General features: G+C 41.1%; 1 protein-coding gene across 3 annotated transcripts in view; it reads left to right on the forward strand.

Moving 5' to 3' along the window:
* The window catches only part of FRMD4B (FERM domain containing 4B), a 200057-nt gene that overhangs the window by 167432 nt on the left and 7870 nt on the right, over positions 1 to 24755 (forward strand). For all 3 annotated transcript variants that reach the window (XM_005695748.3, XM_018038306.1, XM_018038307.1), the window contains exons 12-21: positions 5625 to 5701; positions 7234 to 7372; positions 7853 to 7994; positions 8913 to 9046; positions 9142 to 9261; positions 10546 to 10774; positions 13271 to 13327; positions 16001 to 16148; positions 20891 to 21010; positions 22007 to 22818. In XM_005695748.3, coding sequence (XP_005695805.3) covers positions 5625 to 5701; positions 7234 to 7372; positions 7853 to 7994; positions 8913 to 9046; positions 9142 to 9261; positions 10546 to 10774; positions 13271 to 13327; positions 16001 to 16148; positions 20891 to 21010; positions 22007 to 22818 — 1978 coding nt within the window. The remainder of the gene's footprint in view (positions 1 to 5624; positions 5702 to 7233; positions 7373 to 7852; positions 7995 to 8912; positions 9047 to 9141; positions 9262 to 10545; positions 10775 to 13270; positions 13328 to 16000; positions 16149 to 20890; positions 21011 to 22006; positions 22819 to 24755) is intronic.

Consider the following 24755-nt stretch of genomic DNA (forward strand, 5'->3'; position numbering starts at 1 on the left):
TCTGAATTGGGCAATAAGGAGTTCATGATGTGAGCCACAGTCAGCTCCTGGTCTTGTTTTTGTTGACTGTATAGAGCTTCTCCATTTTTGGCTGCAAAGAATATAATCAATCTGATTTTGGTGTTGACCATCTGGTGATGTCCATGTGTAGAGTCTTCTCTTGTGTTGTTGGAAGAGGGTGTTTGCTATGACCAGTGCATTTTCTTGGGAAACTCTATTAGTCTTTGCCCTGCTTCATTCCACATTCCAAGGCCAAATTTGCCTGTTACTCCAGGTGTTTCTTGACTTCCTACTTTTGCATTCCAGTCCCCTATAATGAAAAGGATATCTTTTTTGGGTGTGAGTTCTAAAAGGTCTTGTAGGTCTTCATAGAACCATTCAACTGCAGCTTCTTCAGCATTACTGGTTGGGGCATAGGCTTGGATTACCGTGATATTGATTGGTTTGCCTTGGAAACGAACAGAGATCATTCTGTCATTTTTGAGATTGCATCCAAGTACTGCATTTCGGACTCTGTTGTTGACCATTATGGCTACTCCATTTCTTCTAAGGGATTCCTGCCTGCAGTAGTAGATATAATGGTCATCTGAGTTAAATTCACCATTCCAGTCCATTTTAGTTTGCTGATTCCTAGAATGTCAACATTCACTCTGGCCATCTCCTGTTTCACCTCATCCAATTTGCCTTGATTCATGGACCTAACATTCCAGGTTCCTATGCAATATTGCTGTTTACAGCATCAGACCTTGCTTCTATCACCAGTTGCATCCACAGCTGGGTACTATTTTTGCTTTGGTTCCATCCCTTCATTCTTTCTGGAGTTATTTCTCCACTGATCTCCAGTAGCATATTGGGTACCTACTGACCTGGAGAGTTCCTCTTTCAGTATCCTATCATTTTGCCTTTTTATACTGTTCATGGGGTTCTCAAGGCAAGAATTCTGAAGTGGTTTGCCATTCCCTTCTCCAGTGGACCACATTCTGTTAGACCTCTCCACCATGACCCGCCCATCTTGGGTGGCCCCATGGCATGGCTTAGTTTCACTGAGTTAGACAAGGCTGTGGTCCTAGTGTGGTTAGATTGACTAGTTTTCTGTGATTATGGTTTCAGTGTGTCTGCCCTCTGATGCCCTCTTACAACACCTACTGTCTTACTTGGATTTCTCTTACCTTGGATGTGGGCTATCTCTTTGATGCTAAAGAGCACAACTAATCATTCTATATGAGCATAGAGTAGACTCTTCAAAACTGTCACCCACCAGGCTCCTCTGTCTATGGAATTTTCCAGCCAAGATTACTGGAATAGGTTTCCATTTCTTCAGGGGATCTTCCCAACCCAGGAATCAAACCCGCATCTCTTGCATCTCCTTTATTGGCAGGCGGATTACTTACCACTGCGCCACCTGGGAAGCCCAGAAAGAAGTCTGGAAGACCTGATTTGTAGTTTTATTGTCGCCATACAAGGATTTCCTTTTGTCACTAACACCATGAATTCTAAACAGAACACAATTTCAAATTCAACCCTATTAGTGAGTGCCACATAAACAACAATAAATACCAGTTAATGATTGTCATTAGGCTGGTTTAACGATCGCTTTAGGAAACAGTCCACTTTCATGCTCTTAACTCTGTGTGGCAAAGCAAATAAAACTCTTCTCCCACCTCCCCCACCCCACCCCCCGGCAAATCTCCATGAGTGGGAATTTTGTTTTGGCAAAAAAAAAAAAAAATTCTTTCTATTTTTATATGAAAATTATAAATTTTCTCTGTACATATACATGCATAAAATATATATAGTGGTGGTGGCAGTTTAGTCGCTAAGTCGTGTCCAACTCTTGTGACCCCATGGATTGTAGCCTGCCAGGCTCCTGTTCACAGGCAAGAATACTGGAGTGGGTTGCCATTTCCTTCTCCAGGGGATCATCCCAACCCAGGAATTGAACCTAGGTCTGCCTGCATTGCACGCAGATTTCTTTTCCGACTGAGCTATGAGGAAAGATTCAATATATGTAGTAGCCTTGTTCTATCCTGTAAGACATCAGACCCTATAATAGTGCTTCTCTGTATGGGGTCCAGTATTCTCCAAACAATGGAGAATGTAAAGCATACTTAGCTCGTTTGTGCCTTCCTTTGAACCTTGATCTTTTTCCTTAAATGGTTTCTTGCAACTCTTCTTCATCTTTCAGGTGATTTATTTAGAGTTGTTTAGTCACTCAGTCATGTCCAACTATTTGCAACCCATGGGCTGTAGCCCACCAGGCTTCTCTGTTCATGGAATTTTCCAGGCAGGATTACTGGAGTGGTTTATTAACATGTCAGGCCATTTTTCTCTCTCTCTCTTATTTTTTTTTTTTTTTTTTGCTGTACTGTGCAGCTTGACTTGCAGGGATCTTAGTTCCCCCATCAGGGACTGAACCCCAGGCCACAGAGTAAAAGCACCAAATCCTAACCACTAGACCACCAAGAGAAGCTTCCTTTATGACCCAGAAGTAAAGAATCTGCCTGCAATGCAGAAGACTTGGGTTTGATCCCTGGGTCGGGAAGATCCCCTGGAGAACAGAATGGCAACCCACTCCAGTATTCTTGCTGGGAAATCTCATGAACAGAAGAGCCTGGTGGGCTACAGTGCATGGGGTCACAGAGAGTCAGACATGACTGAGCGTGCATACACTGGAGGCCACCAGGGAATTCAGGCCATTTCTCTTAGAGACCCTAGCAAGTCAGGTCAGCCTGGTGGATATCTTTCTCACATTTTCCCCTTATCCTTCCACTGGCCCAAAATCTTGAGTGGTTTTGACCAAAGAGGGACCTTGTATATACCCTATAAGGAAAACACTGGCCAAAAGGACAGGAATGAAGATTGGGCAATTGACTGCTCCTGCCAGGTGCGTTCCTAGGTGTGTTGAATGAGTAAAGGAATCCACTTCACCTCAGCTCCACTCCATTTTCAGAGCCTCATCCTGGCTCTCTGAGATCTAGAACTCCAAGATAGTTTAAAGGCATGATAGAAGAATGATTTCAGAAATTTGAAAAGACAAGCTAGCTTATTTCCAGCGGCCAGCTAGATCAAGTGCCACTACAGTTAGAAGTGTTTTCCTAGCTACTTCAAACAGGGATAAGGATCACACAGGTAATACATGTCTAAATTAGATGATTCCCAATGGTTAGTGGAAATCTCACTCTTGTATGAAATAGACCGACCTTTGTTCATTTTATACAAACTTCTATAATTTTTAGAAATTAAAAAAAAAACAGGAATACCAAGAATGTGACAACACCTGCATAACCACCTAAACTGCTGATGACGGATATTTTGTCATATTGACTTCGTCTTATTTTTATTAATAAAATAAACATGACTGGTAATGTTGAAGTTTGTGGTGCCATGAACCCCTCGTACATTCTACTGTCCTGAACCGCTGTCGTGAATGAAGTATGTGCCATTCCTGTTCACTTTTATACTATTACAGGCACATATATGAAATCACATTTTGCAAAAACTCCAGGGATCGAACTCACAGCAGTGAAAGCGCCAGGTCCTAACTACTGAGCCGCCAGGGAATTCCCCCTACCCCGCTCGCCCATCACAACAACTTTTTAAGATTTCAGATGGGGAAATGGCTTTGCCTTTCAGACTTAAAAATGCAGTCTCATTCCCATAACTTCATTTGCAAACCCAGTTGCCATCTCATTTTTTCAAATTCTTTAAAATTAGCTGAAACCTTTCACCTTTTAAGTAGGGCTTTTGCTGCAGGGGGCTGTCTGTTCGCAACGCTGGGATGTGCCCAATGGAGAGCCTTGTGTTTCACGTTTGTAAGTGATAAGAGGGGGAGGTGGCAGCTTTACAGAGATCAGGTTTCAAGTCCAGCCCTAGTTTTTATGTGTGTGGGAATGGACGCAAAGGAAAACACAGCTGAGCTGCATTGTGGCTCTTCCTGTCGAACCTGTTCACGGCCGGGGTGAGTAAACCGGGAGCAACGGGAGCAACGTCTCCTTCGCCCAGCCTCCAGTGAAATTTGTGCCTGGATTCAAAGCAACTTGCTTCCCAGGAAATACCGTCTGAATCTCCCCCATACCCCGTGTGGAAAGTGCATCTCTCTCCCGTGGAAATCTGCTAGAGAGAACTTGGCTGTCCTCTCCCTGATGGAGGAAGGCATGGAACCGGGGTGGTGTCACTTGGAGGAATTGCTGATGTCAGTAGCGTGTCAGCCGTGGGAGGCTCGGTTTGTGAAACTGAGTTACACCTAAGTGTCTTAGGAAACTCCGTGCAGAACTCACCGGAGCTGCCCGGCTGGGACAGGAGGGAGCGGGGGAGGGAGAGAGCACCTCGGAGATTCCCTTCCCCTTGCTGTCTCACTTTTGGAACCTTGGAATTAAAAGACATGAAAGCTTGGAAACTACAGACATTTTAGGAAGTCGGTATGTACCTTTAAGCTCCCACGAATTCCTTTCTACCTGGGCGAGGGCTGTAGTTAGACGCTAGGTGCTCAGACGACGAAGCTCTGTGTTCTCAGTGGGTGATGGTTTATTTCACTGTTTGAGGTGGGGGTTCCAGTTTGAACAGGTCTGTCTTCCAGCTGTATGTGCATAGGAACCATCGGCTTGTGCTGTTCCTTTTAGATAAGGTTGGTGAAAAGTCTTGGTTCCTGTACCCCAGGAAATGGTTTTGCTGGTGGTGCATTGCAGAGAAGTTATTTTCTTAATGATTAGAATGTTTTATGAAGATTCTTTGAACGTAAGTTAAAAATCCAGCTAAAGTCTAATAGTGGAATGAAATTGCTGTGCTAGTATTTCTCTGACAAATAAGACTAGGATGGAGAAGAGGAATTTCCAACTACGAAGTCAAAGTTCAAAGGACAAGCTGGGTGTCAGGCTAATGTGAAGGGTTGGAAATTAACCCAGAAAATGCAGGAGGGCCCACTCAGTTCTGTGAATGAGCTGCTTTTTACAAGTTAAATTTTCAGATGTCCATTGCTAGTAAGTTGTATTTCTCCCACCCAACTGGCAGATAACACCTGGTGGAGCATTAGAGTATCAACAGTGGGAATATGTTGATGAATTTTCTTACAAAAACTGGAAGCTCTAGCTCAGAAACCAAGAGGGCAGTGTCAGCATTCACTCCCATCCCACGGAGCCTCTAATTCCTAGCATTCAGTTTCTGTGGCATTTAGGGGAACTCTTGTAGGTGGGGAAATCATCATTGAGAATCACCCTTGCTTGGGGTTCTGTTTTACTTTCACTTTGCATTCTTTTGAAATTTAATCTGTGGTCTTATTGAAACATCCCTTTGAATCTCTTTCCATTTAAATATGAAGTCAACATCTTTGATCAGAAGGCATGTGCTTACTGGAATCTACAATTTCCTTACTCACTCTTTTATTTAGTTGAGTCAAAGGAAAAATAGTATGCATGTTCCCCACAGTTGCTTGGTTTTATTGTTCAAGAAATAGTGATAAAGTGAAGATTATTGTCAAAAGAAGGAATAAAGTGGTTTCATGCTATAGTTAGTTTGTAAAAAGGCACATGCCTAATCGCAATTCTTGATTTTTTTTATTATTAAGCTTATTTTCTAAAAGTTAATGTTAATTAAAGCTGTGTGGTTTTTTTGTTTTCTTCATTTCTTAGTTATTCCAATGGAAACAGCTGGAGAACTTATATTTCCGTGAGAAAAAGTTTGCTGTTGAAGTTCATGATCCACGGAGGTGAGAATAAAAGCCTTTTTTTCTGTATAGGTCCAGTGACTAGCCACATATACTGCTATGAATATTCATGTGCACATGTTTTCATTTCCCTTGGGTACATACCTAGGAGTAGAATTGCTTGATCAAATCATAATTCTCTGACGTTCTGAGGAACTGCCAGACTGGTTTCCAAAGCAGGTATACCCTTTTACATCCCTACCAAAATTGCAGTTTCATTTTCTCCACATCCTCTAATATCTATTATTTTTCTGGGTGTGTGTGTGTGTGTGTGTGTGTGTGTGTGTAAATAGCTATCCTGATGGTGTGCAGTGATAACTCATACTGGTTTAGATTTGCTTGCCAAGCATCTTTTCATGGACTCATTGGCCATTTGTCTGCCTTCTTTAGAGAAACGTTTATTCAGATCCTTTGCTCATTTTTAAGTTTGCTATTCTTATTCACTTAAAAAAGTTCCTAAATTATCAACATGAATTAAAGTCAAGATTGTAGGCTCTCTGAGTTCCTCGGAGGGATTCCTTATCAGCCCTCAGTTGTTGCTTTTCAGATATAAGTTTATGGATATTTGGAGGTCAGAGGGATGGAGGAAACAGCTGTGGCAAAAAGATGACCTGGAGATAAAAGGCAGATTCCTACAAGGAACATTGGCACTCTTCTCCCCTCAACCCCGCCCCAACACAGTGTCTGCCTCCCCCGCCCCCATCGTTCTTTCTCTTGCTCTGTCCTCCTCTGACCCTCTCTCTTTTCATCCAGTACATGAGCAGTAATCTGGGCCAGTTTTGGACATGCATATTATCAGACAATATTATTATGTTCATCCTCTGATAGTGCCAAAGCCAGACAATAGCTAGATCTGAGATGCTCTCTTTCCTTGGAGGAAGGTGCTGATCCCACAAGTCGTGATTGCTTGATCTTTAACACGTTTATTCTCACCTTTTTGTGATGGTCGCATGTCCTGTGGTCTTTGATTTGATGTTTTTAGTACAGTCTCCAATGTGGCTAATTCTCATCTGCTTTGAAATAATTTTTAACTTCTATTATTTCCAGTATCATGCTTCTGTGCAGAGTTCAGAATGTTTATATTTATGTACATAAGCCTACTAGACTTAGGTTTTTCTAAAATATTAAATGGTTGACATTTTAATAATCATTTTCTCTTCATTACTTTTAAGATTTTCCATTTGTATTAGAGCATAATTGTTTAACAATGTTGTGTTAATTTCATGCATACAGCAAAGTGATTCAGTTATACATATATATGTGTCTATTCTTTTTCTAATACTCTGTCCATTTTCTCATCTGCTTTTGAAGATGTGTGTTTGTATTGTTTAATATACTGCTTTTATGAGGAGATATTACCCAAGTGTGATTGGCTTTCTCATAAAAAGGAGAAAATCAGAGGCTTGGTCCTTGAAGGCAAGGGTGTGGCAGAGGAAAAACAATTAAGGAGGTGCTTTGTTACAACTACCCACTGGGTAAATTTGATGTTATGCTGGGCCAGAAACAAATCATGAATGCTCTCCTTAATCTTTTAGGATTTCAGTATCCAGAAGAACCTTTGGGCAGAGTGGCCTCTTTGTGCAAACGTGGTATGCGAACTCCTCTCTCATCAAGTCCATCTGGGTAATGGCAATTAGTCAGCATCAGTTTTACTTGGACCGGAAGCAAAGCAAAGTAAGTAACTGAAAGTATTTCTACAAGGACAGAGTCCCATCCCTCATTTACTTTCCATTCAGAAGATAAACTTTCTTAGAAAAGATGCAACCTCATGGGTTTTTGTTTCTTGAGTCTTGTGGGTTTTTTTTTTAACTTTACTATCAGTTGTTTTAATTTTTCTTACGTTTGACAGATGGGCAACATATAGCCTGCTCTGAAAGTTGTAAGATTTGCCAACTTTTAGGCATTGTGTGTGTGTGCACTCATGACTTTTTAATGTTAATGATTGAACTATACCATGAGGAAGAATCATGCGTGATTAATAAAACATTTTAGTGACAAAGCTGAAGTCTTAATTTTTTTCTGAAAAATATTACTATAGTATATAAAAATTCTGTATTGTCCTTTGTGTTGACATTTTTATTCCATATTAACTGAATCATTTTATTAATTCAAAATAGGTGTAACTGAATGTACTCCCTTTCCATGTTGTGTTAGGCAAAAATCCCTTCAGCCAGGAGTTTAGACGATATCGCAATGGACTTGACGGAGACAGGAGCACCAAGGGTCTCCAAACTGGTGACACTCGAGGCGAAAAGCCAGTTCATTATGGCAAGCAACGGCAGTTTAATTTCCTCAGGTAATATTTTTAGATTAGAGAGTGTGCAAGCTATCTGTATCTTAATGTACTTTTTTTTTTGGTTGTAAATCACTTTTAAATGTATCTTTTAACCCATTATTTCCAGAATAAGTAAGCATATGAGAGAACCTATAGTATACAGCAGTTTTGAATAAATTTTGAAATTAATTTTTGAAAGAATATGAAGCAAGTTAAGTTATAAAGTTCAGATTGTATAATTAACACTAGATGCTGAGACAGTGAGTGCCTCAGGGAGCTTGCAAGAACATTTTCTCCCCATCCAGTCCAGAAGCTTTTTCTTTCTCCAGTGTGTAGGTTTTGATACAGACAGTTGTCTAATTTTCCATTTAACATAAAATCAACCATGATTACAACCCTTGAACTCCATCTCACCCCCAAAGTGATTTTTGCTCCTAAACCCTTACTCTGCAGACATTTTTTTTTCTGCAAACATTTATATGAGAGTATCACTAAGTATACATAATTCGCTAAAAATATTCTCATCTAAATCCCATTGTCAGCTTGTGAATCTGAAACACAGAATATCCCCTTGCCTTGCTTACTTTCCAAAAGAACATTCCAAACAACTATCTCCAGGAACATCTTACCTTCTTTCCTGCTCAGAAAAATGAATTTTTTCATTGAGTGTATCTGAAACATTAAACATTTTATCATTGCTTCCCAAATGACTGAACCGAAATGCAAAAGGGTATATTATTACCAGGTTCTGTTAGATGCCCAGAAGCATGAGAAAATGTTCTCCAGTTTCCTTTTATTATGTTCAGAAACAAGGAGAAAAGAAAGAAACTATTATTAAATAGCAGGTTTGGCTTAAAAATCCTTTGTCCTCTGAAAAGGAAGGAAACATGCCTGTATAAACCTTCCCTGCCCTCCCTCCCCACCCCCCACGACCTCCAGGTTCTCAAGACTCAGAAGTCAGCGAGGAGCAAAAGAGAGAGAAGATCCTTGAACTCAAGAAGAAGGAAAAACTGTTGCAAGAAAAGCTCCTGAAGAAAGTTGAAGAGCTTAAGAAGATCTGTTTGCGGGAGGCTGTGAGTGTCATCTGCTTTGGGGAACGTTTCAAATTGTGTTTGACAGTTCCAGCCAGGGTCAGTAATCTCCCTCTCGGTTCTGTCCTGTTTTATAGGAGCTCACAGGCAAAATGCCCAAGGAGTATCCTCTGAACGTAGGTGAGAAACCTCCTCAGGTCAGAAGGCGTATAGGTACCGCGTTCAAATTAGATGACAACTTGCTGCCAAGTGAAGAGGTATGAGCGCCCGTTCTGAGCACTTCTGTCAACAGTGAGGCAGAAAAGCTGTCAGCTGAATGTAGCTGACTTGTTCCTTTGGTTTTTGAGTTACTGCTGTACATTTTTATCTCATCAGTTAAAGGTGATTATGGAGACCAAGTTGAATTCTTTCCTTCATGCACAGTTTAGTTAAAATTGACTCATGACTTTACTCCTCCAAACAGAGAGTATTAAATGAACTCTAAGTATCTCTAAATTGAGAAACATTATTTTAAGAATTAAGAATTCAGCACTAGAGTCTCCCACTTAAAACCAAGTAGCCTTTGGCAAATCATTCACCTCTCTGAAGACTCAATTCTCTGGTTTTCTCATCAATAAAATGGGAGTAATGATTGTTCTTCCCTCTGAGAGATGCAAGGAATATTCAGTGAGATAACGCGCATATAGCACTTTAGGTATAATAAAATTAAAAGATTTGTTAGCCAGGCTGGATGGCATCACTGACTTGATGAACGTGAGTCTGAGTGAACTCCGGGAGTTGGTGATGGACAGGGAGGCCTGGTGTGCTGCGATTCATGGGGTCGCAAAGAGTCGGACACGACTGAGCGGCTGAACTGAACTGATAGAGGATACTTTCCTGTTTGTGTGTCATCAGACACTATGACCCTATTCATGTTTCTTGTAGAAGTTTGACCATCTTGGCTTTAGAAAATAGTAGTGGTTACCATTAATAATAAAGTTAGCACTGCTGTTTATTAAGTGCTCAGTGTATACCCAGCTCTGAGCTAAGCAATGCATATACATTGTTTCCTTCCATCTTCACCATAGTTTCATAAGGTGGATGTTACATCCATTTTACAAGTTAAAAAAAAAAAGACTGAAGCATTAGAAATTAAGTAATATGTCCAGGGCCATGCAACCAGGAATTACCCAGAAAGAAGAATGGAATCTCAGTTTATCTGTTTCTGAAGCTGTGCATATAACATTCTCTGGCTATGAATCTTGGGTGAAGGATCCCTTCTTGAAAAATATCTTCATCCAACCAGTTGAATGAATGGAAGGCCAGTTCCCTTCTTTGAAAAGGAGAGAATTGGACTATTAAGTTAAAGTAAATGGAGGAGGGAGATCTTATCTTCTAGGAAAGTGTTTGAGAATACCTAAGCAGTAAGACTTAGGAAGATTTCATTCACAAAGAGCATCTGATGTGAGAATGCATGAGAAAGAGAAATTTTATTATCCAGGACATATGACAGTGACCGTGTGTGTCCATAAAAATAAAGCAATATCATTGTGTGAATGCAGGATCCTGCTTTGCAAGAACTGGAGAGCAATTTCCTAATACAGCAAAAGCTGGTTGAGGCTGTGAAGAAACTTGCCAGTGAGCCCGACCTTTGCAAAACCGTGAAGAAAAAACGAAAGCAAGATTACACGGATGCGGTGAAAAAGCTTCAGGAGATTGAAAATGCTATAAATGAGTACCGTATTAGATGTGGAAAGAAACCCAGCCAGAAAGCAACAGTTATCTTACCAGGTTAGTAGCTAGTGAGGTTTTTCTGAGTCACCTAAGTCAGTCCTCTTGATGGAATCTACCGTTTCCTAACCAGTTCATTTGATGAGAGAGAAAAGAATGGATTGATCCTTCAGTTTCTTAGGATAAAAATGATTCGGAATTTCATTCTTACAAGTATGTTAACTTGGTTTTCTGTGACCTTCTCACTGTTATAATACTATACTATTGCATTGCTTTAATTTTCAGGATGAAAGAGCTTTACACAGCAATATTGGTTCCCAATAAGAGAGATTCACCTCTAACTGGCCTGATGTCATTGCAAGAAATATATCTGAAAACACAGAGTATTAAGACAGCTGGGCCCTACATGATAGTTTCTCAGAGATTTTTAATGCAGCAGACCATATATATTTTTTAAGGACCTATCCAATATATGTGGATAGAAAAGAACTCTTACAGTTACGGTTATTTATAGAGGCTATTTATGGACATATGTTCCTATTGTATTATGAAATGCAGAAGGCAGAATATAAAATTGTAGCCAAAACATAGTCCTGACATTGTATAAATATGTACACATAGAGACTAGTTGGGCAAGAGTTCAAAAATATTAATATTTGTAGAATTTCATGTCAATTTTCTTAATTCTCTTTAGTATTTTCAAAATTCTCAGCATCATGTATCTAAAACTAATATTCAGAAAAAAATTAAACTGAAAAATCTCATCTAGGTGGATTTCGAGTCCAACTGGCCTTCCATGTTTATTAGAATAATTTTTAGCCTTGATCATTGGTTGAAATATAATTATTTCTTTTGATTCCAAGACTTCCCCCCCCCCCATTTAAGCATCTGTGAAATTGGGATAATTCTTATACTAGATGAGGCATTAAAGTTATGATCAGTACTTTTTCTTTTTTTTTTACTGGGATATCAACTAATTCTACATCTTAGATTTGACAAAATATGGTAATGAGCTTTAAAGTATACTGAGCTTCAGGGCATATGATTTGAAAAGTAGAGATACGGCTTTTTGGTAAGTGAATGCAGGGACATCAACACACAAGTGTTCGTCAACTACAGCTGGGGAATTTAGGATGGTTTTGACTCAATGGAAAATCCAGTTGGCCTCGTTGGTGGTCACATTCTGGACCTATAGGAGACGGTTAGTGAGCAGGTCTCTTAACTTTGATAGCCATTTGTTGTTGCCCATTCATCTCCAACTGTGTAAGATTCAAATGTTATCCTTTACAGTCACTGACATTTAGGCAGCACTGATGCCAATGGTTGAGTATATATCAGGTGGATTATTTTTAAAGCCTGCCTGACAGCTGACTGTACTGGCGTCTCGCCTTCAAGCTCTACCATGTGTCCCATTAAGAGACAGTCCTCTTGGCTCTGATAGAGATTAATTTTAGATTGGATGGGGAGATTCACTTCATAATGGCTTCAAAGCTTACGTCACATTTGTCTGTAACCTTGCCCGTCCTTGACAACTGAATATGGGAAGATTTGTCAAAGCACATCAACACATCAAAGATGTCACTTAAAAAAAAAAAATTTATTGGAGTATAGTTGCTTTATAATGTTGTGTCAGTTTCTGCTGTACAGCAAAGTGAGATGGCGGTTTTTGCTAAACCCATTTTGTAACATTTGACAAGCACCAGTAATAATCACATTTTTATGGACATTTCCAACCACCGGACTTCTTTCACTAGAATGCTGTATGTAGGTAACCAAAGTAATAAGTATAGTTAATATTTATTGAGCATTTGTCTTGTACCAGGAGCAAGGCCAAGGGCTTTGCATCTATTATGTCATTGAATGCTCACCAAGCGCTAAACACAAGGTACTAGTCTCATCTCTATTTTAGAGTTGAGCCAAATGATGCGTGGAGAGATTAAGTAATTTGCCCAGGGTCTCCCAGCCAATAAGTGACAAAAGCAAGCTTTGATTCCAGGTCTGTTTATTTCAGTGGTTCTCAACCAGCAGCAATTTTGCATTCTGGGGAAATGTCTGCAGATGTGTTTGATTGTCAAAACTGAGGGTAGGGATGGTACTGATATCCAGTAGTAGAAGCTAGAGATCCTACAGTGAAAAGGACAGCACCCCCCAACAAAGAATCATCCAGTCTGGAATGTCAGTAGTGCCACCCACTGTTAGGAAACCCTAGTCTGATTGAGAAGCTTCTGTACCACAAATGTCCTCACTCTATCAAGAAAAAGCCCTTTTCTTCAGGAGAGAGCTCAAAAAATAAGTTAATCTAATGGTGCAGTAGATTCTCAAGTCTGTTCCATTGTAAGAAATAATTCAGTGTAATATTTGTATAGTAGGGAAGATGTTTGTGTCTTAAGTGTTCAATGAGTCCATTCTCATAACAGGTAATTACTCCTAATGCAGTGTAACTAGTTGCATTTATCTAAGTAAAAATAAGATGCACTCCATTGAGAATTGTTTTATTGAACTATTAGGGGTGTCCAAAGGCACCATTGTACTAAAGCCAGTTTATTTTGTTCACAGAAGACATCATCCCATCAGAAAGCAGCTCCTTGTCTGACACTACCACCTGTGATGATCGTAAGTAGCTCTCCCTTTTCAATTCAAAATGTTATATGTTCTGAAAGACTAAGAAAGGTTTTGAGTAGGAAAGCCTATTTATTACTCTTTTGGGAAAAGTAGAATCAACTAGCTTACATTTATGAAGAATGGTTGGGAAAGGAGTTAAGATTAGCTTTTACGCAGGTTGTGCTGTGCTGCGCTTAGTCGCTCAGTCATGTCTGAATCTTTACAACCCCATGGACCGTAGCCCACCAGGCTCCTCTGTCCATGGATATTCTCCATGCAAGACACTGGAGTGGATTGCCATGCCCTCTTCCAGGAGATCTTCCCAACCCAGGGGTCAAACCCAGGCCTCCCTTTACACAGGTTCAGTTCAGTTCAGTTCAGTTCAGTCACTCAGTCGTGTCCGACTCTTTGCAACCCCATGAATCACAGCACGCCAGGCCTCCCTGTCCATCACCAACTCCCGGAGTTCACTCAGACTCGCGTCCATCAAGTCGGTGATGCCATCCAGCCATCTCATCCTCTGTCGTCCTCTTCTCCTCCTGCCCCCAATCCCTCCCAGCATCAGTCTTTTCCAATGAGTCAACTCTTCACATGAGGTGGCCAAAGTACTGGAGTTTCAGCTTTAGTATCATTCCTTCCAAGGAACTCCCAGGGCTGATCTCCTTGAGAATAGACTGATCTCCTTGCAGTCCAACGGACTCTCAAGAGTCTTCTCCAACACCACAGTTCAAAAGCATCAATTCTTCGGCGCTCAGCCTTCTTCACAGTCCAACTCTCACATCCATACATGACCACAGGAAAAACCATAGCCTTGACTAGACAGACCTTAGTCGGCAAAGTAATGTCTCTGCTTTTGAATATGCTATCTAGGTTGGTCATAACTTTTCTTCCAAGGAGTAAGCGTCTTTTAATTTCATGGCTACAATCACCATCTGCAGTGATTCTGGAGCCCCCCAAAATAAAGTCTGACACCGTTTCTACTGTTTCCCCATCTATTTCCCATGAAGTGTTGGAACCAGATGCCATGAGCTTCGTTTTCTGAATGTTGAGCTTTAAGCCAACTTTTTCACTCTCCACTTTCACTTTCATCAAGAGGCTTTTTAGTTCCTCTTCACTTTCTGTCATAAGGGTGGTATCATCTGCATATCTGAGGTTACACAAGTTCAGTTCAGTTCAGTTCAGTTCAGTCACTCAGTCATGTCTGACTCTTTGCAACCCCATGAATGGCAGCATGCCAGGCCTCCCTATCCATCACCATCTCCTGGAGTTCACTCAGACTCACGTCCATCGAGTCCGTGATGCCATCCAGCCATTTCATCCTCTGTCGTCCCCTTCTCCTACTGCCCCCAATCCCTCCCAGCATCAGAGTCTTTACCAATGAGTCAACTCTTCGCATGAGGTGGCCAAAGTACTGGAGTTTCAGCTTTAGCATCATTCCCTCCAAAGAAATCCCAGGGTTGATCTCCTTCAGAATGGACTGGTTGGATCTCCTTGCAGTCCAAGGGACTCTCAAGAGGTTAGCTCAGCGTTAAATATAGTATCGTACAAATCACATGACTTCAGTGAATCAAAGTAACATAACATGAGTAAATAGGTATCTTGATAAGGATTTGTAAGGTTCTGCAGGATTATTTTTTTTTTTTTAGCTTTTGAAGTAGCTATAGATTCACAGGCAGTTGCAAAGTAATAAAGAGTCATTCACCCAGCTTTGTCCAGTGGTGACATCTTACATATTTGGTGTCTAATAACAAAACCAGGAAACGAGTGTTGTGCAGGCTATACTACAGTACCAGGAAATAATGGAAACTTTGATTTTTCACTATCTACTTATTCTGGATAAGTGGGAGTTTATTTTCCTTAGGAAGAAGCACATGTTTTAGAAATTGTGTTACATGTTACTGTGTCAGTTTCCTAGAAATAGACCTTATCTATTGTAATGACCCATGTTCAGCACATTTCATGATGGAATGGATTTCATATCAAATGGTAGAATATTTCCTTATAATCCCTTCCTTGTGCTTAAGCAGGGGAGCTGGCTGTCTGTTTGATGTGACTTAAAGAATTCAGGAAGCCACTAAACCCTGCTGCTTTATCTTCTTCCAAATGGAATGGTTTGTGAAAGTCTTCCATTTCAGAATTCTTCCTTTTAGCTGAGGTTTGGTCATGCTTGCCACTCCTCTTTGAAAATACAAATATCAGTGAGAGACATTAACAAGTCCTTAATGACTCATCATAAATCAGTTTCATCCCTGTCAGTGATAGGATGAGTCTTTGGCCAGCCAAGGAGGCCTAAGAATGTTAAAAGTAAAGCTGGGCAAAACTGATCCAGTCCAACTTTACAGGCCGACTTCCTCTTGGCCCTTCATACACTGAGATTTTTCTGTGGTATAACTCTTGTAAAGTATCACCCATTACACCTGAGAGATTTATGTGCTCAAAGTGGCTCCTATTGAGTTGACAGAAGTTGGGTCTGTCCCCAACAAGAACATTCAGTAATTTCTATTTGCTATTGTATAAAATATAAAAATACATTTCCTGGAACTTACGCACTTTTAAAATTACATTCTTTGGAAGAACATTTTACTCACCAGACAGAACTTCCACTTTATTTGGGGGAGGGAGGTGTTCGCAAGGCATTTGTTTGCTTCTTATTTATCTAGTTATTCATTCATTCACTTATTATAGCCAACGATACCTTCACTCTTGCTGGGCAGCGATCAAGTTCAGTACCTCATTCTCCAAGAATTCTGCCTCCCAAGTCTCTCGGTATTGAGAGAATCCATTTCAGAAAGTCGTCCATCAATGAACAGTTTGTGGATACCAGACAGTCCAGGTAAGAAGACAGATCATCAGAGAGGTGAATGCCTCACCACTGTAAGACCTGTTCTCCAAAATAGTCAACCTATTTTTGTGTTATCCTGTTTACTCTTTCAGAAAGGGTTATCTTATAAAATCAAGAGTAGAATCTAACCCAGTTATTTGTTGTTGGCAGCAAGTGGAAGTGTTTTTAAAGAGGTCTTTTAAAAAATATTTGGCTGTTTCCTTTAAGTCTTGTTTGGTTTGTATTAAATAATAGAGTCATTAACTATAAATCTGAATTTGGATATAGTGTCAAAGTTCTGTTTCATCGCCAAAGGTCTCGGGAACATTTAATACAGCTCTACCAGGCAATAGAACTGACTTCTAATCTTTCAAAGGAAAATGGGACTTGAGTACATTTTTAATCTGTAACTTCTCACGTCTCTCAAGTAAATATTTTTGGGACAGTAACTTTTTAAAAGATGAAAGACCAGTGATTCCCAGAATTTGGCTGCATGGATCACTACTAGGTTGTTTGTTTGTTTGTTTGTTTGTTTAAATTGGGTCCAAGATAGGATTACCAGCTTTTTACTTTGCCTAATTAGTATTTTCACACAGGTAGCACTGTGATTTCATGAAAATATGACACACGTCCAAAATATAGTCATTGTAGTAATAATAAGATGAACATTTGTTGAGCACTTAGTATGTGCCAGACACTGCTCCAAGTGTTTAATATATAATAACAAATTTAGTTGTAAGAAAACGCTCATTGTATTACTACCATCCTTAGCATTTACAGATAAGTACACTGAGGACCAGAAAGCATGAATCACTTGTTGGGTTCATCAATTAGTAACTGTTACAATTGGGATTTAAACCGACATAGCTTGACTGCAAAGCCTATGATGTGATTTTAGCCAAAATGTTTTATTACATCTCAGGAAAGATGGAAATTAGTCTCAAAATAAAAGAGGATTATTTAGATGGAATGATTTTTCATTTATGAAAAGAGAACCAACATTTTGTTATATTTCTGATTTGTCAAAGACTGGTGAAAGTCTTTATTTCATATTAGCCCCAATGTGTAGATTAGCATCTAAGAACTGTTGCCTTAAACAATAGAGATCCAGGTGTCTAGAGCTGTGGTGTCCAGTTCAATTAAAAGCAAATAAAATTTAAAATTCAGATCTTCAGTCCTACCAGTCGCATTTCAAGTCCTAATAGGCACATGTGGCTGATGTCTGTGATGCTGGGCAGCACAGATAGAGCTCATGTCCATCACCGAAGAAAGTCCTATCAGACAGCACTGGGCAGGTGTGTTTATTATATCAGGGAAAACAAAGCTGTTTTAGCAAAAGGAATCATAACTGGGAAAATGATTATCTTAAAAAATTATTATGCCTCCATTCCCTATAGCTTCGCCCTATAGATGTGTTTGCTCTTTGATCCAGCAATTTCACTTCTAGGAATTTTTCCTCTTGAAATAACTACAGGATCCTTATCTCACAGCATTGTTTATTCTAATGAGAAATAAAAACAGCCCAAATGCTCAACTAGTGGATTAAGTAAATTACAGTTAGTCCTTACGGTGGAATGCTGTACACTCATTAAAATAACAGTGTGAGTGAATATTAAGCAACATAAAATGTTAGATCAAGTTGTGTTTTTTCCTTAAGTGGGTTTTGAAAGAGAATTTATTTGAAAGAGATCTAATTTTTTGTTTTTAAAGGTATAAACACAGTATTTTTTTTTAACTTTTTTGCCATGCTTTTGTAGTAAGTGAGGTGTAATCGAAGTTGTTTTTAATTAAAATAATTTCAAATTGTGTTCTCACTGTGCTGGAAAGTGGATAAAGCAATTTAAGAATGCTGTGGATGACTGTCTACTGGCCAAATTCAGCCTGTGACCTATTTTTGTATCTCCCATGAGCTAAGCATGGTTTTTAGAATTTTGAATAATTGGAAGGAAAATAAAAAACACTAATATTTTTTATGACAATTTTGTAACATAAAAATTACATGAAAGGTGAATTTCAGTATCCACAGTCAAATCTGATTGGCACACAACCACCTCCAGTCACATACATATTGTTTACTAGTGTCTACTGTTCTCTTACTTCAGGGGCAGACAGAATCATTGGGATAGCCTGCAAAGCCAAAAATACTTCCTATGAGACTTTTTACAAAAAAAGGACTTGCTACCCCTGCTCTCCTTGCTTTCAGTCTATTTTATTCAGTACACTTTTTTTCAAAAGTCTTTTCGTTTTTTTCCTTCATATTTATGACTCAGAGTCAGATCACTTGTTCTTCCCCTAAGACTCATCCAAGATGCACCTGGATACTAAACCACAAAGACAACTTTCCCAATTATCTCTTTATGTTCCCATTCCTTCAGCTTCCTGTTTCTTTCTTTTTTTTTTTTAACTGGAGTATAGTTGATTTACACTGTTGTGTTTGTTTCAGGCATATAGCACAATGATTCAGTTATGCATATATATAATTATATATACAATTATCAGCAGTTATTCATACATACATATATTTTAGATTCTTTCCCCTTATAGGTTCTTACAAAATATTGAGTATAGTTCCTTGTGCTATATAGTAGATCCTTGTTGGGTATCTGTTTTATTTTAGGTTGGAGTATAGTTGATTAACAATGTTGTATAGTTTCAAGTATACAATAAAGTGATTTAGCTATACATATACATATATCTGGGGTTTCCCTGGTGGCTCAGATGGTAAAGAATCTGCCTGCAGTGCAGGAGATACCAGAAACATGGATGCAGTCCCTGGGTCGGGAAGATCTCCTGGATAGTTCAGTTCAGTTCAGTCCCTTAGTCATGTCCGACTCTTTGCAACCCCATGAATCGCAGCACGCCAGGCCTCCCTGTCCATCAGCAATTCCCAGAGTTCACTCAGACTCATCAAGTTGGTAATGCCATCCAGCCATCTCATCCTCTGTCTTCCCCTTCTCCTGCCCCCAATCCCTCCCAGCATCAGAGTCTTTTCCAGTGAGTCAACTCTTCGCATGAGGTGGCCAAAGTACTGGAGTTTCAGCTTCAGCATCATTCCCTCCAAAGAAATCCCAGGGCTGATCTCCTTCAGAATGGACTGGTTGGATCTCCTTGCAGTCCAAGGGACTCTCAAGAGTCTTCTCCAACACCACAGTTCAAAAGCATCAATTCTTCGGCGCTCAACCTTCTTCACAGTCCAACTCTCACATCCATACATGACCACAGGAAAAACCGTAGCCTTGACAAGATGGAACTTAGTTGGCAAAGTAATGTCTCTGCTTTTGAATATGCTATCTAGGTTGGTCATAACTTTCCTTCCAAGGAGTAAGCGTCTTTTAATTTCATGGCTGCAATCACCATCTACCATGATTTTGGAGCTCCCAGAAATAAAGTCTGTCACTGTTTCCACTGTTTCCCCATCTATTTCCCATGAAGTGATGGGACCGGATGCCATGATCTTCGTTTTTTGAATGTTGAGCTTTAAGCCAACTTTTTCACTCTCCTCTTTCAGTCTCATCAAGAGGCTTTTTAGTTCCTCTTCACTTTCTGCCATAAGGGTGGTGTCATCTGCATATCTGAGGTTATTGAGATTTCTCCCGGCAATCTTGATTCCAGCTTGTGTTTCTTCCAGCCCAGCGTTTCTCATGATGTACTCTGCATAGAAGTTAAATAAGCAGGGTGACAATATACAGCCTTGACGTACTCCTTTTCCTATTTGGAACCAGTCTGTTGTTCCATGTCCAGTTCTAACTGTTGCTTCCTGACCCGCATACAGATTTCTCAAGAGGCAGGTCAGGTGGTCTGGTATTCTCATCTCTTTCAGAATTTTCCACAGTTTATTGTGATCCACACAGTCAAAGGCTTTGGCATAGTCAAGAAAGCAGAAATAGATGTTTTTTTGGAACTCTCTTGCTTTTTCCATGACCCAGCGGATGTTGGCAATTTGATTTCTGGTTCCTCTGCCTTTTCTAAAACCAGCTTGAATATCAGGAAGGTCATGGTTCACGTATTGCTAAAGCCTGGCTTGGAGAATTTTGAGCATTACTTTACTAGTGTGTGAGATGAGGGCAATTGTGTGGTAGTCTGAGCATTCTCTGGCATTGCCTTTCTTTGGGATTGGAATGAAAACTGACCTTTTCCAGTCCTGTGGCCACTGCTGAGTTTTCCTAATTTGCTGGCATATTGAGTGCAGCACTTTCACAGCATCATCTTTCAGGATTTGAAATAGCTCAACTGGAATTCCATCACCTCCACTAGCTTTGTTCATAGTGATGCTTTCTAAGGCCCACTTGACTTCACATTCCAGGATGTCTGGCTCTAGATGAGTGATCACACCATCATGATTATCTGGGTCGTGAAGATCTTTTTTATCCCCTGGATAAGGAAATGACAACCCACTCCAGTATTCTTGCCTGGGAAATCCTATGGACAGAGAATGCTGGTGAGCTACAGTTCATGGGGTTGCCGAGAGTGAGACATGAGTGGATGACTTAACACTTTTTCACTTTTCACACATGTATCTATTCTTTTTCAGATCCTTTTCCCATATAGGTTATTGCAGAATATTGAGTAGGGTTCCCTGTGTTATACAGTAGGTCCTTGTTGATTATCTGTTTTATATATAGTGATGTATATCTGTTATTACCAAAATCCTAATTTGTCTCTCCCCTTCCAGTAAGTTTCTAAGCAGCTTATTACAGATTTGCCAGAAATGATGGGAGGCTCATCATTTTCTGATTTCTTTCTTCCCATCACAGAGAAATGCTGTCCACACACAGCAGTCCTTACAAAACTCTGGAGAGGCGGCCCCAGGGAGGACGAAGCATGCCCACCACCCCCGTTCTCACCCGGAATGCCTACAGTAGCAGCCATTTGGAGTAAGAGAGCTTCATTCTAGTGGCTTTGTCTCCATTGACTTTTGCTCTAAGGTTTTGTTTCACTTTGCTGTGTTCTTAATCGCTTTCTGCAAGAGGACTTTATGGCTCTACGTTTTCTATGCACTTAACAGTTCAAATATATCAACCCAGAAAATGTTCTTGAAAATATATTTTGCTTGGGTAGATATTGGATGTTTTGTGCCTTAATTCTTCCAACCAGGCATTACTCTCTGTTATTAAGTGGTGTGGACGAAGATAATGACGACAGAGACATTTTGAAGTGTTTACTTGAAGGCTGTGCTGTTTTATATGTCCTATATTATTTAGTCCCCACAACAAGTCTGATTGGAGATATTAGGTACTATTTTTGTCCTCGTTTAGAGAGGGAGATTAGTTAAATATCTTGTCCATGTTCATACAGCTGGGAAGTGATAGAGCCATGAGTTAACCCAGAGATCTCCAGTAGCCTGGCCAGGCTTTGGCCCTCCCACCCCCCATCATCGACTGGATGGACATGGGTTTGGGTGGACTCCGGGAGCTGGTGATGGACAGGGAGGCCTGGTGTCCTGCGGTTCATGGGGTTGCAAAGAGTCGGACACGACTGAGCGACTGAACTGAACTGAAGTGAGCCCCATGAATGCTGCCTTCAGTCTATGTATCTGTGAATGCTAGTCTGTGTATCCTGCTATCCTGTTGGGAAAAAGGACCCTCCAAAGGCATGTGGGTGTTTCTTAGGCTTTGATGCAGGTTGTCCATCATCAGTTTAGCCTATTTTCAAAGAGGAACATGGACTGCCCAATTGACAGAACCTATTTCTATTCTCATTTTGACCATGTGAACCCCGTGAATTCTGTTGTGGGTCAGCTCTGGAAACCCAAAAAAATCCTATTGCAGTTCAAGAGCTATCAACTCATTCGACATGATGTCCTTTTCCCTCATGTCAGTCCTCCTTTCCTTCTTTGTCCTTAGCAAGCTTGCCTCTCTCTCCTCTTTCAGACCGGAGCCTTCATCTCAGCACTGCCGTCAGAGGAGTGGAAGCCTGGAGTCTCAGTCTCACCTGCTGTCGGAGATGGACCACGAAAAGCCATTTTTCTCCCTCTCCAAATCCCAAAGAAGCAGCAGCACTGAAATCCTGGATGACGGATCTTCCTACACCAGCCAGTCGAGCACCGAGTATTACTGCACCACGCCCGTGGCCGGCCCCTATTACACCACCCAGACGCTGGACACTCGCTCCCGGGGTCGCAGAAGGTCCAAGAAACAGAACGTCTCGACTTCCAATTCGGGAAGCATGCCCAACCTAGCACACAAGGATAGTCTGAGGAATGGCGTCTACCCCAAGAGTCAGGAGCAGCCTTCTTCCAGCTGCTACATTGCCGGGTACACGCCCTACGCGGAGTGTGACCTCTATTATGCCGGCGGCTACGTCTATGAGAATGACACGGAGGGACAGTACAGTGTGAATCCTTCCTACCGGTCGTCCACCCACTACGGATACGACCGCCCAAGGGACTGCAGCAGGTCCTTTCACGAGGACGAGGTCGACCGGGTGCCCCATAATCCGTACGCCACACTCCGGCTGCCGCGGAAGGGTGCCGCCAAGTCAGAGCACATCACCAAAAACATCCACAAGGCCTTAGTGGCAGAGCACCTGCGAGGCTGGTACCAGCGGGCTTCTGGGCAGAAGGAGCAGGGCCACAGCGCACAGACTAGCTTTGACTCAGACAGGGGCTCTCAGAGAAGCCTGGGCTTTGCCGGGCTGCAGGTCCCCTGTTCTCCGAGCAGCCGTGCGTCCTCCTACTCCTCAGGTAAGAATGGTACCCAGATTGCATCTTCCGCATGTGCCCCTGTTCCTGCCCCACGCCCACTCCAAACCACCCTCCTCAAGGGTGCATGAGAGCAGGACCCAAGGTCAGACAAGCGGTAGCCGTTGGGTGGAGAGGCAGATTCAAGTCTAACAAACCTTCCCTGGGTTGGGGCCTTTCATGTATTTTTATCTTTTCTGGGTCTTCCACTGACAGGCACATCTCTTTAAACTGTTCTGGGCATTGGGATTAACAAATACATGCTGCTATATATAAAATAGATAACCAACAAGGGCCTACTGGATAGCAGAGGGAACACTGCTCCATATTTAATTAATAACCTATAAGGGAAAAGATTCTGAGAAAGAAATAATAACACTAATAAATATATATGAAAAGCGAAAGTGTTAGTCGCTCAGTCATGTCTGACTTTGCCACCCCATGGACTGGCTTCCCAGGCTCCTCTGTCTATGGAATGCTCCAGGCAAGAATCCTGGAGTGGGTTGCCATTCCCTTCTCCAAGGGATCTGCCCAACCCAGGGATTAAACCCGGGTCTCCTGCATTTTTTACTGTCTGAGCCACCAGGGAAGCCCAATGTGTGTGTGTGTGTGTATGTGTACACTAAACTTCTGGGCTGTACACCTGAAATTAACACAACATTGTAAATTAACTTTCCTTCCATAAATATAAAATATTTATGGCATAGAGATTCGATATATTAAAAGAACAGCATAAACCCTTCAGGTAAGCAGAAAACCATCAGGATTATACATCCTTCCTTGTTCACCATGAGGAATTGGATCACCTAAAAGGCAGTTCATTCTGAACGCTCCAGTCCGTGCATGAGACTTCTAAAGCTCACTGGAGCTGGCATTTACTAAGCACTGTTCTGGCACTGTTCTAAGTATTGTGCAGGTCTTAATTCAGTAATCATATATACTCCACTTTATGGCTGATCTAAGGGACTTTCAAAGGTCATTTTGATTAGAGGCACTCTCTCCATGCATTGACTTTGTTCCCTATCTCCACTATTACTGCTGGAGGACTTACCTGCAAACCTCCAGCTGTGCTAGGTACTGTAAGGAAAGAAATGGGGGCCTAAAAGGAGAGTCTGTTGAGCATTTCACTTCTTCAGCAAACAAGCAGGCATGTCCAAGATGCTGAGGAGCCAGTTTTGAGCCATTTCCTGGCCTGGATGAGTTCACGGTTTAGTTAGCAACCAGAGGAATGTATGAGTGTTAAGCAATATTAAAGCTCTAAGAAACAGGAACTGTGTGAAAAAAACTGAGGTTGGGTGTCTTGCCCCCCATCAAGCATGACACCTTAGTGAGACATAGCTCAGGGATTCTTGAATCACTATGTGATCATCAGTGAAAACTGTTCCTTTAAAAGTTTCCTAATGTTGTTGACAAGAGGCATTTCCATGGAGATTTCTGTTTGGGTTCTAGTGTTCTACTATTTGTGCGAGACTTTGGACTTTCCCACTTATTACTACATCTACCATGAAAAGCCTCCTTCTTATTTGTGGCTCTGATGTAGAGAAGGCCTTTCTTGCCCTTCAGGTTCAGGGTGTGACCTGAGAAACTTTCAGAAACTAAAAAATGAGGGCTGAGATGCATGTGGATGGTCATTAGGACACAGGGCTGGGGTAAATCTACCCCATCATCTCTTTAACCATCGAGGCCAGGGAGAAGCAGGTGTAACTCAGAAATTTCAACATTCCTGGCCATTGGCTCAGGACTGGGGCAAAGGTGAGAATGGAGATAACACTTCCTGGTGTGAGCCTTTCTGATAAGCAGCTCGATTTGGCCCCATGGGCCAAAAGGCATCACATTTTTAAGGAATTAGAGGGATGGAATCAGTGCTCTCAGAATTGCCTTTTGGAATTTTCCTCATTCCTGTCTACATTTTATAGCTGCGGAAGTATGTTTCAACAAGC

This window comes from Capra hircus, chromosome 22 (assembly GCF_001704415.2).
Source record: "Capra hircus breed San Clemente chromosome 22, ASM170441v1, whole genome shotgun sequence".
Classification (NCBI taxonomy): domain Eukaryota; kingdom Metazoa; phylum Chordata; class Mammalia; order Artiodactyla; family Bovidae; genus Capra; species Capra hircus.